General features: G+C 49.0%; 2 protein-coding genes across 4 annotated transcripts in view; both read right to left on the minus strand.

Moving 5' to 3' along the window:
- The window catches only part of HNRNPUL1 (heterogeneous nuclear ribonucleoprotein U like 1), a 36,940-nt gene extending 36,033 nt beyond the window's left edge, over positions 1 to 907 (minus strand). Inside the window, exon 1 of the mRNA XM_019434392.2 lies at positions 816 to 907. The gene's annotated coding sequence lies outside the window, so the exon portion shown is untranslated. The remainder of the gene's footprint in view (positions 1 to 815) is intronic.
- Positions 908 to 1,587: 680 nt separating this feature from the next.
- Positions 1,588 to 14,394, minus strand: part of AXL (AXL receptor tyrosine kinase) — a 28,314-nt gene continuing 15,507 nt past the window's right edge. For all 3 annotated transcript variants that reach the window (XM_019434388.2, XM_019434387.2, XM_053905893.1), the window contains 9 exons: positions 14,247 to 14,338; positions 11,055 to 11,150; positions 10,841 to 10,918; positions 9,310 to 9,402; positions 8,777 to 8,898; positions 8,030 to 8,139; positions 4,914 to 5,073; positions 4,262 to 4,398; positions 1,588 to 3,463 (listed from right to left, as the gene is read on the minus strand). In XM_019434388.2, coding sequence (XP_019289933.1) covers positions 3,112 to 3,463; positions 4,262 to 4,398; positions 4,914 to 5,073; positions 8,030 to 8,139; positions 8,777 to 8,898; positions 9,310 to 9,402; positions 10,841 to 10,918; positions 11,055 to 11,150; positions 14,247 to 14,338 — 1,240 coding nt within the window. In that variant the 3' untranslated portion in view covers positions 1,588 to 3,111. The remainder of the gene's footprint in view (positions 3,464 to 4,261; positions 4,399 to 4,913; positions 5,074 to 8,029; positions 8,140 to 8,776; positions 8,899 to 9,309; positions 9,403 to 10,840; positions 10,919 to 11,054; positions 11,151 to 14,246; positions 14,339 to 14,394) is intronic.

Genomic DNA, 14,394 nt, shown 5'->3' on the forward strand with positions numbered 1-14,394 from the left:
AAATGTCGCTGAAGAGGGAGGCCGAGGAGACAGAGATTAAGTAGATAAATTATCCTTAATCTGGAAGAAACTCAATTGACTACGAAAAGCAACCTTTTGACTTCAGAGAGTACCGGAGTTTTGAAAATAGAGGCTAGACCAACAACGGGAAAAAAGTTGTAAAGGAAATCGCACCCTCTTCCCTTTGATAGTTCATCTCAAGGGGCGCCTCTTTCCACGATCATAGATTCGCTGCAGTCTTTCTCTATGGTTGGCATCTTACGTGGAATGGGCGCTCTGCACGCGACCATAGAGACTTCCCCACCTCCGAAAGTTCTCGGGTCTGTACCCCAAATCTTCTGAGGTGCTGTTCAGTAGTTCTGGCTGTTTGGCGTCTGTACTGACAAGCTCGAACACATAGGTCCGTAGTTCAGCCTCACGCTACAAATGCAAACGCCACAGATTCACAATGTCTACTGCTGCACCACCTGTCGCCTCTAACTCAAAAGACACAAAACTTCCGTGAAATACACAATCGTGCTACACAATGCAAACGCCCGCTGCCCACCGAGCCATACCGCAAGCCCACAAAAACCACACACCACCACCACCTCTACTTAGACAAAAGCACACACAACACAGATAAACAAATGGCCGTGAGTCAGATCAGATACATCCGTAAAGGGGATAATACACCCAACTGCAGTGTAGATGTGGCCACTAAGGTCCACACAGGCAGGAGGCATCAAATAATAAAGACACGGGACAGTTACACTACAAGCTGACAAGGCAACCTCGACACACAGCACCCACTCAGAAACGGGGCAGACACTCACGTGGGCCCGGAGGTTCCAGTCCAGACACCCCGCCCCTCGCCCACGTCCGACTTCCTCTCTCCTCCCAGCTTCCCACAATGATTTGTTCTGAAAAAGTTTGTGGCCCGGATTGAACTGTCCTCGGGTTCTCAGGAGCTGCCACCGGGGGGCGTCCGGGCGCTGCCAAGGGTTTCTTCATCTGCTGCCCGATAGACCCAGGAACGTGGGCATGCAAAGCACAGGGTGTTTGTCTTGGCAGCAATCCCTTTGTGTGCCCTCGCTGATCGGAGGTGTTCTGTGCCTGTGTTTCTATGTGAACCTGAACATTTGAGTCTGTGAGTACCTGTTGTACTCTCTAGGTATTTTCGCCACTTTATTTATTCTGTAATCTGTTAGTCTAGTTTCTTCCTATTCCTGGTGAGTATCTGCCTTGCATATGTTTGCAAATATGTTTGTTATCTGTGTAATTTTGTATGTCTGTTACTCTGTGCGTCTGAATTTCAGTGTCTCTATTTGTGGCAAGGTATGCCTGAGTATGTCCTAATGGGTCTGTTACTTTGGGGTGAGGAGAAGAGTCTCTTTGTGACAGGAGTATCCACGTGCCTCTTCCTCACTAGGAAGGAGAGTCGGCATTTCTTTGTATGTCTTTTTGCCTATGCATATGCTCATTTCTACCCTCTTGATAAAGGGAGAACTTCTAGACCACCAAGCTCTTCTTTTTACTGATGGGGAAACTGAGTGGCCAGGGAGAGGGGCCACATGACAGCTGAGTGGAAACAAGAGGAGACAGAAGTGTGGTTATAAAGTTTTATGTGATCTGAGCCCCTCTGGAGGCACCAGAGTCCACACCTCTGTACAGGAGGCTTGAGGGATTGGCTCGGGGGGGCAGCATGGCCCAAAAGGAGGGAAATTGTCTCCTGGGGAAAGGAGGCATCCCTAATGCATTGCACAGGCTTGAGGGGAGGCATGCCCCCACATGAGGGGAGAAGGAAGCAGAGGTGGCTAAGAAAGGGAGAGTCGCACAGAAGAATACTGTAAGATTAGAATCTTGGAATCATACCTTGGAATTCTAGACCAGTACACCTTTAGAATCTTTGAACTTTTGAATCTTACAACTACAACGTTTGAATCTTAGAACTACAGTGCCTAGGAACTTAAGATTTAGAATTGTGGGTTCTTGGACCCTCAACTAAAACCCTAGAAAGGTGGAATGCAGCATTGAACCTCAAGGTATCCAACATTAGAAATGATTAAAACTTTGGTATCTAGCTAGTCACAACTAACTGTAGAGTTTTATACCTTAGTGCTGAGGGTCCAGAATCTTGGACCAATAGACTCTAGAGTACCTTGGAACATAGAACAGAACAACATTAGAATCTTTGAGTTTAATAATCTAGAATCTTGAAGCATATGGTCTAGAATCTTAGACACAGAGAATCTAGGTTCTTAGACTAAGTCTTAGAACATCACATCTTAGAACATTAGACCTTTGAACCTCCATCTTTAGACTCTTAGAACTTTTGAATTGCGCATTTTAACCTTAGATATTTAGGATCCAGAATCTCATAAGAGTTTCAAGGATCATGAAGCCTTAAAACTTATAATTAACCATTATTAGAAGCTTTGAACTTGAGAAGATAAAATCTGGAAGCCTTATGATGTAGAGTCTGATAAGCCAGAGAATTTACAGTCTAGGAGGCTTAGAACATCAGATTTTAGAACATTAGGCCTTAGAACCTCCAGGTCTAGAATTGTAGAATCTAGAATCTTATACCCTAAGAATTCAGAACCCTAGAAAAATAAAATCTAGAATCACAGAACCTTGGATCCTAGAACCAGAATCTTAGAGCTTAGAACCCAAAATCTTGTGGGCTTTATGAAGAATCCTAGAACCAGAAAAATCTAGAGCCATGGGCTCTCAGAGCCTTAGAATATAGACCTTGCAACTTCCATGTCTAGAACCTTAGCACTTTAGAATTAGAGACTTTGGGATTTTAGGTCCTTAGAGCCAAAGACTAATAGCATCTTTGAAACCTAGAACCTTTGAATCTAGACTCTTTAAACCTTAGAATCTAGAATCGTGGAATGCCAGACCTGGAAGGATCCTTAGGGATTGCAGTACAACCCCTTCCTTTTACACATGGGGACTCTAAGGCATGGAAAAAGGAGAGGATCTGTCTGGGATGTGGAATAGGTAGGAAGAGAAGGCTGTAGTTTGGGGTGAGGCCTGGAATGGAGAAATAGTTGATAGGGTAGGCTCCCCCAGTGGCAGTGCCTAGCTTGGGTCCTGAGAGGGAGTCCCAGGTAGAGGGTTGTCTTAGGCTCCATCCTCCTGCCCTGGGGGAGCTGGGGAGCTCCTTTCCGTGGGCAGAGTAGGGCCGGGGGCGGTAGAAGGGCAGAGGACATAGCGTCCAGCAGGATGGACCTCAGCCGCGGTGAGGCAACTGCAAGAATCCTTAGGGTCAGGCTGGGTTAGGGGGTCAGCTCCTCCAGCAGCTCCAAGTGGTTCAGGATGCCCCCCACCCTCATCCATGTTGACATAGAGGATCTCGTCGGGCTCCTGGGCAGGGGGCAGGGCCTTCAGGGTGTTCTCCAGATCCTCCCGAAGTTCTGAGAAGCTCGGCCGGTCCCGGGGGTTTAGCTCCCAGCACCGGGACATCAGGGCATACCTAGGGCAGCAAAGTGAAGGGTGGGAGACTGAGCAGGCACTCAGAAGGAGGGCATTCTGGGAGTTTGGGGTATTTCACGGGACTGGAAGGAACCATAGCAGTTTGGGGGCTTCTGTAGGGGATTTGGGAACTCTCAAGAGTTTCTGAGGGGAGTCCTAGGACACTCAGGAGCTGAAAAGGGTCTTGGGGAACCTCTCTGAGTATCGTGTGGCGTTCAGTGAGGGTTTGCTAGAGCAGACTTTGCCCTCAAAGCGCTGGATGAATGCTCTGCTTTTCTCTGTGCGCTGTAAGTTTCATAAACTGTAAGTTTCATAAACACTGTCCTAAAGGATCCTGGGGATATCTCAGAGGAGCCCCGTGAGTTTGGAGAAGCCCCATATGGCAAACTGGAGGGTTGGCAGAGGGTCCTGAGGGGCGTTGAAGAGCATGTGGGGGAAGTATGGGTGCTCAGGAGTCTGAGGTGAATTAGAATTTGGGGAGAGTGGGGGGGTCTCAGAGGCAGGGCCCCCAGGTAAGCTGGTGCAGTTATTCACTGCCCACGGATGCCCGGCCGAGGCGGCTGATCCAGCCTGCATTCCACACAGAAAGGCACCAGAGGAGAGGGCACCTTTTGCTAGTCTGCACCCTGTGAGCTAGCCCTAGTCTTGTGGGGCATTGGTGAGGAGGCGTAGGGGTTCCTCAGCGGTCTGGGGGATTCTGTGCAGGTTTTCGAGGGTCGGGGCCATGTGGGGTGCTCAGGGCTTTTGGAGTGAAATCTGGGATTGGATTGGGGGTGGGGAGAGTCCTCAGGGTCCTCACAGTCCATCCAGACAGTCCACAGGCTGTTTCAGGCGGTTTCCCTGGCACAGGTAGTCGTAAATCTCGCTGTTCTCCACTCCTGGATATGGGGTTTGGCCTCGCGTGGCAATCTCCCACATCGTCACTCCAAAGGACCACTGTAGGGGGCAGAGGAGAGAGAGTTAGAGGGTCTCTCCTGCACAAAGACACCCCAATGCACAGGTACACCCACATTTATGTGCACGTCTGTACACAGCTATTTCTGTGGGGGCATCACAGCTCTTCACCGAAACACTTTGGCACAGGGACACACTGAGTGGCAACTTTTGTGTGTGCACAGGCATGATGATCCATGCACACACGTACACACTTCACAGTCACATGGTCTTATGGGTCGCCCTGGACACTGTGGCTGTGCATACATACACGTCCTCACCACTGCCTCTCCCGACCTAAACTGTCCACACGTCCCATGTATGAACCTGCCACCATGCACACGTGGACCCGTGCATGTCGCCACCATGCCCACACCACCATTCACAGACACCCAGCACACCCCCAGACATGCCTAACACATGCGGTCAGGCCCCTGTACCGGGAAGCCCGGGCATCCCTGTGAGCCCAGCTGCAATGTGACATGAACTGGCCACTGCTCCCCACACCTGACACATACCACATCACTCTTGCTGGTGTAGACCCGGTCAGCTAGGCTCTCGATGGCGATCCACTTGACTGGCATCTTGGCGATGCGTCCCTGCCGGTAGTAGTCCCCATTGTAGATCTTCTTAGAGAGCCCAAAGTCCGCCACACACACGGACATGTTCTCGTTCAGCCTGCCCGGAATGGGGAGAGGAACAGAGTCACGGCATCGCCCCCTCCACCGGGAAGCCTGTCCTCACTCTCAGACACCTTTTCACCCCCTGCTCTGGCTGGCCTCTTTGGGGGTGAGGGTCTGTCAACCCCAGACCGAAGGGAAATGTGTTGCTTCTTGTTCCCTCCGTATGAAGTTTCACAAACACACCCATATAACCAGCACCCAGATTAAGAAACAGAACACCGCGGGACACCATCTGTACAAGGAATACCACAGAGCAAAGAAAAAGCTGGAACTAACCAATATGCATGGCGACGTGGGCTCATCTCAACAATAGCACACTGAGCGAAAGAAACCAGACACAAAGAAGTACACCTTCCGTGATTCCGTGACATTTAAGAACAGGTGACTGAAATACAGGATAGTATTTTCCCTGGGGGCAGTGACTACAAAGTGCTTGAGGGAGCCTGCCAGGGCCCAGAAATGTTCTTTACCTTGATCCAGTGGTGGTCGTTTACATGAGTCTATAGACATAAACATGCATTTGGCCACACACCTAGAATGTGTGTGTGTTAGCTTATCAGCATACGTTGATTTTTTTAAGTATGAGAAAGGAAGGAACACATTACTAGTCCTGCCTGTAACCACCCCTCCCAGAGAAGCCACAGTCTTCGAGCATGGATTACTTTTGCCTGCTTTTGTGCTTTTCATAAAGAGAAGATTCTCTAATTTTTGCACCTGAGGTTCTAGGATCCTATTAAGAATTAATGATTTCTAGCCAGGGTGATGGGCTGGGGCAGTGACCAATCGGAACAGACCCTGGAGGCCCCTCACATGGCAGGAGTTAACCTTCACCCTCTAGGTCCAGGGAAGGCCCAGAGGATCATGGCAGGGAGGCAGAGAGAGGTGATGCTCAGGTATCCAGGCTGGTGGCTGTGGAGTGGGTGGGAGGTTTCGGGTAGTGGCGAACTGCCAACTGGGTAAGGAAATAACATTTAAAAAAAATCATGTGTTTACTTTTATTTTTTTTAATGTTATTTATTTTTCAGAGAGAGAGAGAGACAGAGAGTGAGCAGGGGAGGGACAGAGAGAGAGGGAGACACAGAATCCGAAGCAGGCTCCCGGCTCTGAGCTGTCAGCACAGAGCCCAACACGGGGCTTGAACTCACGGACGGCGAGATCATGACCTGAGCTGAAATCGGATACTTAACGGACTGAGCCACCCAAGCGCCCCTTATTTATTTTTAAGGTAGCCTCCATCCCCAATGTGAGGTGTGAAGTCATGACCCTGAGATCAAGAGTTGCATGCTCTACTGACTGAGCCAGCCAGGCATCCCTGGAGATTTTATATTTAAGCGATCTGTACACCCAACTTGGGGCTTGAACTCACAACCCCAAGACCATGAGTCGCATGCTCTACCAAGTGACCTAACCAGGCACCCCTCAATATTGTAACTTAACAAAAAGGGGCAGATGCATAACAATGGGTTGTCTACTCTGATTTCCAGTGTCACTGTTCCATGGGGGACTTGACTAGGATCACACCAAGTTGCAGATAGAAAGGAATTTCCAGGGATACCTGGGTAGCTCAGTTGGTTAAGCATCTGACTTCAGCTCAGGTCATGATCTCACAGTTTGTAGGTTCAAGCCCTGCACCAGGCTCTATCCTGACAGCTCGGAGCCTGGAGCCTGCTTCAGATTCTGTGTCTCCTTCTCTCTCTGGCCCTCCCTGCCCCCCACTCTCTCTCAAAAATAATCATTAAAAAAAAAAAAGAAAGGAATTTCCATTTTGACTGAGCCTGTTGAAGCCTTTACATAAACATTCCAGTTAACAGGAAATACAGGGAACAGAGGAACAAGGCAAATGCCACCACAAGGAAACAGACACATGCCTGTCACATCCTACGAGACAAGTGTCCTGGTCTCTTCCAAAATAATATGATGTAAAAATAGAAAAAGGTTGGGGGGGGGGGTCTATTCCAGATTTATAAGGACCAAAGGGGCATAACAGCTAAATGCAGTGGCGGGGGGACCCTGAAGAGATTCTGATTTGGGGTAAAAAAATAAAACAGCCCTAAAAGACATTTCAGAGGACAACTGGAAGAATTTGAACATGGATTGGATGAGAGGTTATGTTACAGAATTACGGTTAATCTTAGGTGTGACAACAGAACTGTAATCACTTCCATGTAAGTTCTCATTCTCAGGCGATACCTACTGAAGATTTAGGGGTCTGGTGTCACTATCTTGGCAACTCACTTTGAAATGGTTGTGGAAAGAGAGAAAGAGAATAGAAGAGAATTTCAACAAGGAGGGTATATGGGGGTCCACTGTACAGTTCTTTCAGCTTTTCTGTAGGGTTGGACTTTTTCAAAATAAAAAATTGGGAGAAATACAGAACTGTTCATATTCCTGAGAGTCGCGAACAATGAAACATCTTACACAAGATTCCGATTCTCCAGCTTCAATTTCTAGGAGTCCAATATTGTAATGTAACTGACATTCTAAGCCTGTGTTTATACACACACACACACACACACACCGCTCTCACCTTAGCTCAGTTCTGGCCTGTTTTCTGGCTTGTACCCAACCCACCATTATTCAGTGTGGCCCCTCCCCAAACGCAGCCCGGGGAAGACACTCAGCACAGAGGGAGACAGAGATGGGGCTTCAATGTTACTATGGTCATCAATCACCTCTGCACCTCTCATGCTACCCACTGAGCCAACCCTCTTGCCTCGCCTGTCTCCACATCCAAATGCCCCTCCAGGATCTCAGTTCCAGGCCCACATCCTCCAGGAATGCTTCTCCAACTCCCTTGCTGACCTTTCTGTCCCAGTCCTGAGTTCTGGACCACCCGAGAGGTAAGTGTCTAGACCCCTCTCCCATCTTGGAAGGAGGGATGGAGCTCCTCGGGGGGTGGGCTCAACACTTTGAAGTGTCTTCACTTTGTCTTTGGAAGGCTCAACACTCACATGCAGTTTCTGGCAGCCAGGTCTCGGTGTATGAATCTCTTGGTACTCAGATACTCCATGCCACTGGCAATGTCTGCCATGAACTTCACCAGCATCTGAGTGGGCAGGAACTGGAGGCAGTCCAGGAGGGAGTAGAGGTCAGCAGAGTCCATGAGATCCATTCTTCCTCCCTCCTTCCTTCCCTTCCTGTGTGTGCCTCACTTGGCCCTGCAGTGGTTTCTAATGGCTCTGAAAATTAAATCCCACCTCTTTCCAATAAGGCCCTATATAATCCCCTCCTGCCTTCCTCTCTGAGTGGATCTACTGTCCTTGCCCTGGACATAGGACACACGCTCCAGCCAGGGGCCTCCTTTCTGGTTTTCAGACAGGCTGTTGCTTGCTCCCACCTCTGAGCCTTTGCCTATACTGTTCCCTCTGCCAGGATTGCTTCCCCCAAGATCTCCCCACCTCCCACCAGCTGGCTTCTCCTTCAAGGCCACCTCCTTAGTAAGACCTTCTCTGTCCCCTCAAACTAACTGCCTGGCTTCTCTATAGTTCATCTGACTCTATTTCCTTCCTAGCACTTACATTATCTTATTTGTTAACTAATTTACTGCCCGGTGTCCCCACTGGCAGAGAGCTCCAGGAGAGCAAGCTCTGGGTCACCATGGTTTGGGTCACCATGGTTTTCCTAGTGTCTGAGCAGCGCTGGGTCCCTCTTAGGTGCTCAGTTAATACTTGTGAACCAGACATGTAAATGTCCCTCACCACTGGCTGGTCCCCGAGCCGGGAATAGAGGAGGAAACTGTGCAGGTCTCCATGTTTCATGAAAGGTAAGATGACCACAGGTGCCGGGAAGCCCTCTCGTTCAGAACCCTGGAAACAGACACCTGAGCCCCCCGCCCCCCACAGGCAGCCCTGTCACTCCAGTTGGACAGGAGGGGAAGCCATCCCCTCCCTCAGCTCTGTCTCTCCCTTCCCCTCAAATCTCTCCCTTCCCCCCAAATCGTTGGGGGCGGGGGACAGCAGTGGCAAGGACTGAACTTCAGAGAAGCCATTTCCAGCACTGTTCCCAGGGAAGTTTCCAGAGCCCTCCTGGGGACCTCAGCTATTTCTGGGAAAGGTCAGAGGTCACATTCCAAGCTGAGGGAAAGAAGGAGGGGGGAGCTTGCTGACTCTGAGGAATGGGAGGGAGACAGGGAGCCTGGAGGTTTGATCTTCTCAGTGCCAGAGGGAGGGGTCTTCCTTCTAGGGTGGCCTCCATGGAGCCTGCAGATCCCCTAAATCTGCCCCTCCCTCACCAATGAGCCTCATGACGTTGGGGTGATCGAATTCCTTCATGCAGACGGCTTCACTCAGGAAATCCTCCAGCTCCGATCTTGTGCAGATGGCAACTTGGAGGGGAAAGGAAGGTGATGAGGAAGGGAGGGGAGAGAGGACTCTTTCTCTCCCCTTCTCCTCCATCATCATCATCATCATCATCATCATCATCAAACATGATTACTAAGTACCTGGTGCTGCACTCAGCACTTTACATATATTAACTCATTTAACCCTCTGAGGTGCCACTATTATTTTCCCTGTTTTAACGATGGGGAAACCATGGCACACAATGGTTAAGGAATCTGCACACACAGCTTGCAAGCGGAATAGGCAGAACTGAAGGCCAGGTGGTCTGGCTCTGAGGCCCACGTGCAAACACCATGCAAGGCTGCTTCCCTGGCGATCCATACGATTACCCTGGACGCTGGCTCACAGAGGCAAAGTGACTTGCCCAAAGTCACATAGCTGGGATTCAAACCCAGGTGGGGAATATAACCTGGTACATAAGAAGTGCTCAATAATGAATGAATGAGTGAGAGACCGTTGAGTCCATAATCCAAGCTTTTAGCCCCAGTGATCAGAAAGGAACCTTCTTGCCTAACCACCAGGTGCAGCCTGACCCTCAACGCCTCTTTCCTGTATGGAAAGGACTTGGGCATGGACTCCCTGTGCTGTGTGACCCTAGACTGGCTCTCACCCTCTTTGACTATGTAAATAATATAGTCGCAGTCCACATCAATGACACATACTATATACCCAGCATTAAGTGCTTTGGCTCACCCTAGGAGGCAGGGAGATTTTTATCTTTTTTTTTCCCCCGGATGAAGGATGGCAGCTCAGAGAGGGAGAGTCACTTGCTTGAGATCACACAGCTGGTAAATGATGAAACCAGGTATGTCTCATTCCAGACCTTTTCCTGCTCTGTTATGTATCACAGGAGCTAGTCCCCGAAAACTACATTTCCCAGGCTCCCTTTCATACTGGCTTCCTGTTGGGAGTTTGCCCATGGGAAGCACTGATGGCAGACTGGCAGGTGCGTAGGAGGAAGGGGAGAAGTCAGGGTATTTCACCCTGTCTCTTACTGCTTCCAGTCTTGCTTTGATGGTGGCTGTGCCTCCTGTGTGTTTCAAGCTCCTACAAGGTAGCCGCTAACTCCTGTGATCCTAAATCCCACCAGGCGTCCCTGGCCATGGGCTCTGGTAACACCATTTCCTCCCTCTGCCCCTCAGGCCTTGGGGAGGAAGTAAGGTACTGCTGCTGCTAATCTCCAGGCTGCCTCACTGCTCCCAGTTATTCCTGCACCGTTGTAGTAAACCTCCTCATATTACATTCCTTCTGTTGAAGTACCTGGCATGGATTCCACTTCCTTTCTGGAAACCCTGAGATTCTGTGGTGGGGCTAATTTGCTACTAACTTTTCTGTGCTTCTGCCTCCTTAGGGGCATAGGAGAAGGGTCTAGGGCTAGGAGACGGGGGTCCCATACGTGTGCACATGCAGGCATAGACTCACTCTTCATTGTCTTCACAGCCACCTTGAGGATGGAGTCATCCTGGTTGAGCTGGCCCTCCATCACAGCTCCAAATTCTCCTATGGGGGACCAGAGGGAGACATTGACCTCAGGGGCACTTGTGGAAACTGCATTTCCTGTGACTGGGTAGGGATGGGGAAGTGAAGGACTTCATGGTTCAAGGGAATACGTGTGTGCGCTAGGTAGGGAACTCACCTTCTCCCAGGGTCTTCCCCAGGGCCACCTTATGACGGTCCACCATCACATCCCGAAGCTTCTCCTTCAGCTCTTCATTGATGCCCAGGCTGTTCACTGCATGGGGGGTGGGAGTGGACAGAACCATGGAGCAGGGCTGACATTCAGGTGACATTCAACATTCAGACATTTGACATTCGGATGTCAATAGGGATGTACCCATTGTTAAAATATTGAAATACTTCTGCATTCATTCAAAACCAGCTACTGCCCTGGAGCACCTGCGTGGCTCAGTTGGTTAAGCATATGACTCTTGATTTTGGCTCAGGTCATGATCTCACGGTTTGCAGGTTTGAGCCCTGAGTTGTGCTCTGTGCCGACAGCTCTGAGCCTGCTTAGGATTCTCCATCTCCTGTCTCCCTCTCTCTCTGCCCTTCCCCTGCTCTCTCTTTCTCTCTCTCAAAAATAAATGAAGTTAAAACTTAAAAAAAAAAAAATCAGCTACTTCCCTAAGCACACACCCTACCCTAGATCCTCCTCTAGATCCCTGAAACTTCTCCCAAACCAGCAGCTAAAGGGTTAGAACTTGGCACATGATCTTGCACCACTGGGCACCCTGACTGGTCAGTGTCCTACCATGCCAGTTGCTAAAAATATTTCTTAACTTTTTATTGAAGTAGAATCTGCACAAATCATAATTTAGTAGCTCAATGGATTTCCACAAACCAAACACAACAGTATAATCAGCACCCAGGTCAAGAAAAGACCATGACCTGCCCTCTCAAGAGTGGCCACCTTCCTGACTTCTCTTACCATAGATAGGCTTCCTCTGTTTGGGGAGATTATTATAAACACGGAATCACATAACGTGTTCTCTTTTGTGTCTGGCTTCTTTCAGTCAACACGGCGTCTATGAGACAGCTGTAATGTGGTTGTGGGTAACTGCAATTTTTTTTTGTTGCTATATGGTAACAGTTCTCAAACTTATTGGCCTCAAGACCCCTTCACATTCTTAAAATTACTAAGGACTGCAAAAAGCTTTTGTCTTGGGGGATTACGTATACCACTTACTGTATGCAAAGTCAAATGGATAGATTTTAATTTTTAAAATTTTTTAAAGTTTATTTATTTTGAGAAAGACAGAGACAGTGAGAATAGGGAAGGGCAGAGAGAGAGAGGGAGAGAGAGAATCCCAACCAGGCTCTGTGCTCTCAGCACAGAGCCCAATGTGGGGCTTGAACCCATGAACCGTGAGATCATGACCTGAGCTGAAACCAAGAGTCAGAGGTTTAACCAACTGAGCCACCCAGGCACCCCAAATGAATAGATTTTTAAAACAAGAATAAACAAGCACACATTTGTTAACCAATAGAGTGATGACATCAACACACGTTGTAGAGCTTCTGGAAGACTCCATGGAACACGTGTGAGAGAACAGCAGTGTAAAAGGGCAAATAACATCTTGGAATTACTATGAAAATAGTTTTGACCTCATGGACCCCATACAGAGGTCTCGGGGACCCCTCCAGGGACCTGGATCACACTTTGAGAACTACTCTGCATGTTACTTCATTATGGCACCATGACCTCCTTGCTTCCTATTCTTTCTCCTCTTAAATAAATGTCTTTCCCAGCCCCTTCTGGTATCTCCCTGGGGCCCCGGTAGCCTTCTCACTGTGTGCTGGGAAGAGACATAATTCTGTCCCTTTTCTTTCTGGAGTTAAGTCTCCTCAGCTGGAAAGATGAAGAGATTTGACGAGGTGGCCTCTGAGGTCCCTTCTTAGCTGGGACACTTCATAACTCCACAGTCCAACAGAGAGTCTAGAGTTCTAAGAGCCTATGATTTTCAAAATCTTAGGGGTCTAGGGGCACCTGGGTGGCTCAGTCAGTTAAGCGTCCGACTTCACCTCAGGGTATGACCTCACCATTTGTGAGTTGGAGCCCTGAATCAGGTTCTCTGCTATCAGCGTGGAGCCCTCCTTCGGATCCTCTGTCCCCCTGTCTCTCTGCTCCTCCCTCACTTGTGCACATGAGCGCTCTCTCTCTCTCTCTCTCTCTCTCTCTCTCTCTCTCAAAAATAAATACTTAAAATTTAAAAAAAAATCTTAAGGGTCTATAGTATTACAACATTAAAATTTTTTCACTTAATGTTTATTTACTTTTGAGAGAGACAAGAGTGCGAATGTGCGAATGGGGTAAGGGCAGAGAGAGAGGGAGACAGAATCAAAAGCAGTCTCGAGGCTCTGAGCTATCAGCACAGAGCCCGATGTGGGGCTCAAACCCACACACCATGAGATCATGAGCTGAGCCGAAGCTCGATGCTTAACTGACTGAGGCACCCAGGTGCGCCAAGAATTAAACCTTTGATTGTTTCGGCCAAGATCAACCCTACCTCTCTAACATTCTATAATTCCAAGAGGCAGTTAAGAGGATGGACTTCAGAGCAAATCTACCTGGGTTCGGAGCCCAGCTCCCAGCTGTCCAACTTACAAGCTGTGTGGCCTTGAGGAAGTTACTTAACCACTCTATACCACAGCTTCCTCATCTGTTGACGTACCTACCTCATTGGGTTGTCATGAGGATTACACTAAGTGATATGTACAGAGCACTTAGGACAGCGCCCATCACATAGGAAGTGCCAGGGTTGGCTGTCATCATTGGCTTCATCATCATCAATGATCCTCATCCTCATCGTTACCATCATCATTATCTTTATCATCATCATCATTACAATGTCCTAGGGTCCTGTGGCCCCGGGGTTTGGTTTTTCTACGATTTATTGTGTCTAAGACTCTATTATTCTTTTTTTTTTTAATTTTTTTTTAACATTTATTTATTTTTGAGACAGAGAGAGACAGAGCATGAACAGGGGAGGGTCAGAGAGAGGGAGACACAGAATCTGAAACAGGCTCCAGGCTCTGAGCTGTCAGCACAGAGCCCGACGCGGGGCTCGAACTCACGGACCGCGAGATCATGACCTGAGCCGAAGTCGGCCGCTTAATGACTGAGCCACCCAGGCGCCCCTAAGAGTCTATTACTCTAAGGGTCTGTGTGGTTTCACAGTTCTGTTGTTCTTATGGTCTGTGGTTCTAACAACCCAGCATTCCAAGACTTTCAGAAACTTTTGGTGCATGCATCGACAGAAGCCTAGCAGGCCCCAGTCTCTACGCTCATCATCCCGCACCAGGGCAGGGAAGCACGGGGTTCACTTACAGGTGGCTTCAGTGGTCCGGCGGCTGTAGGACTTGCGAACACGGTACCTGACCACCAGTTCACCCCTCTCCACTGTTGGTTCAAACACCTCTCTGGGGGGAACAGGCAGGAGGTGAGGGCAGGGCAGAAATGAGTGGAACCCCCTCCT

Source organism: Panthera pardus, unplaced genomic scaffold, assembly GCF_024362965.1.
Source record: "Panthera pardus isolate Hobbes unplaced genomic scaffold, ASM2436296v1 HiC_scaffold_18, whole genome shotgun sequence".
NCBI lineage: Eukaryota > Metazoa > Chordata > Mammalia > Carnivora > Felidae > Panthera > Panthera pardus.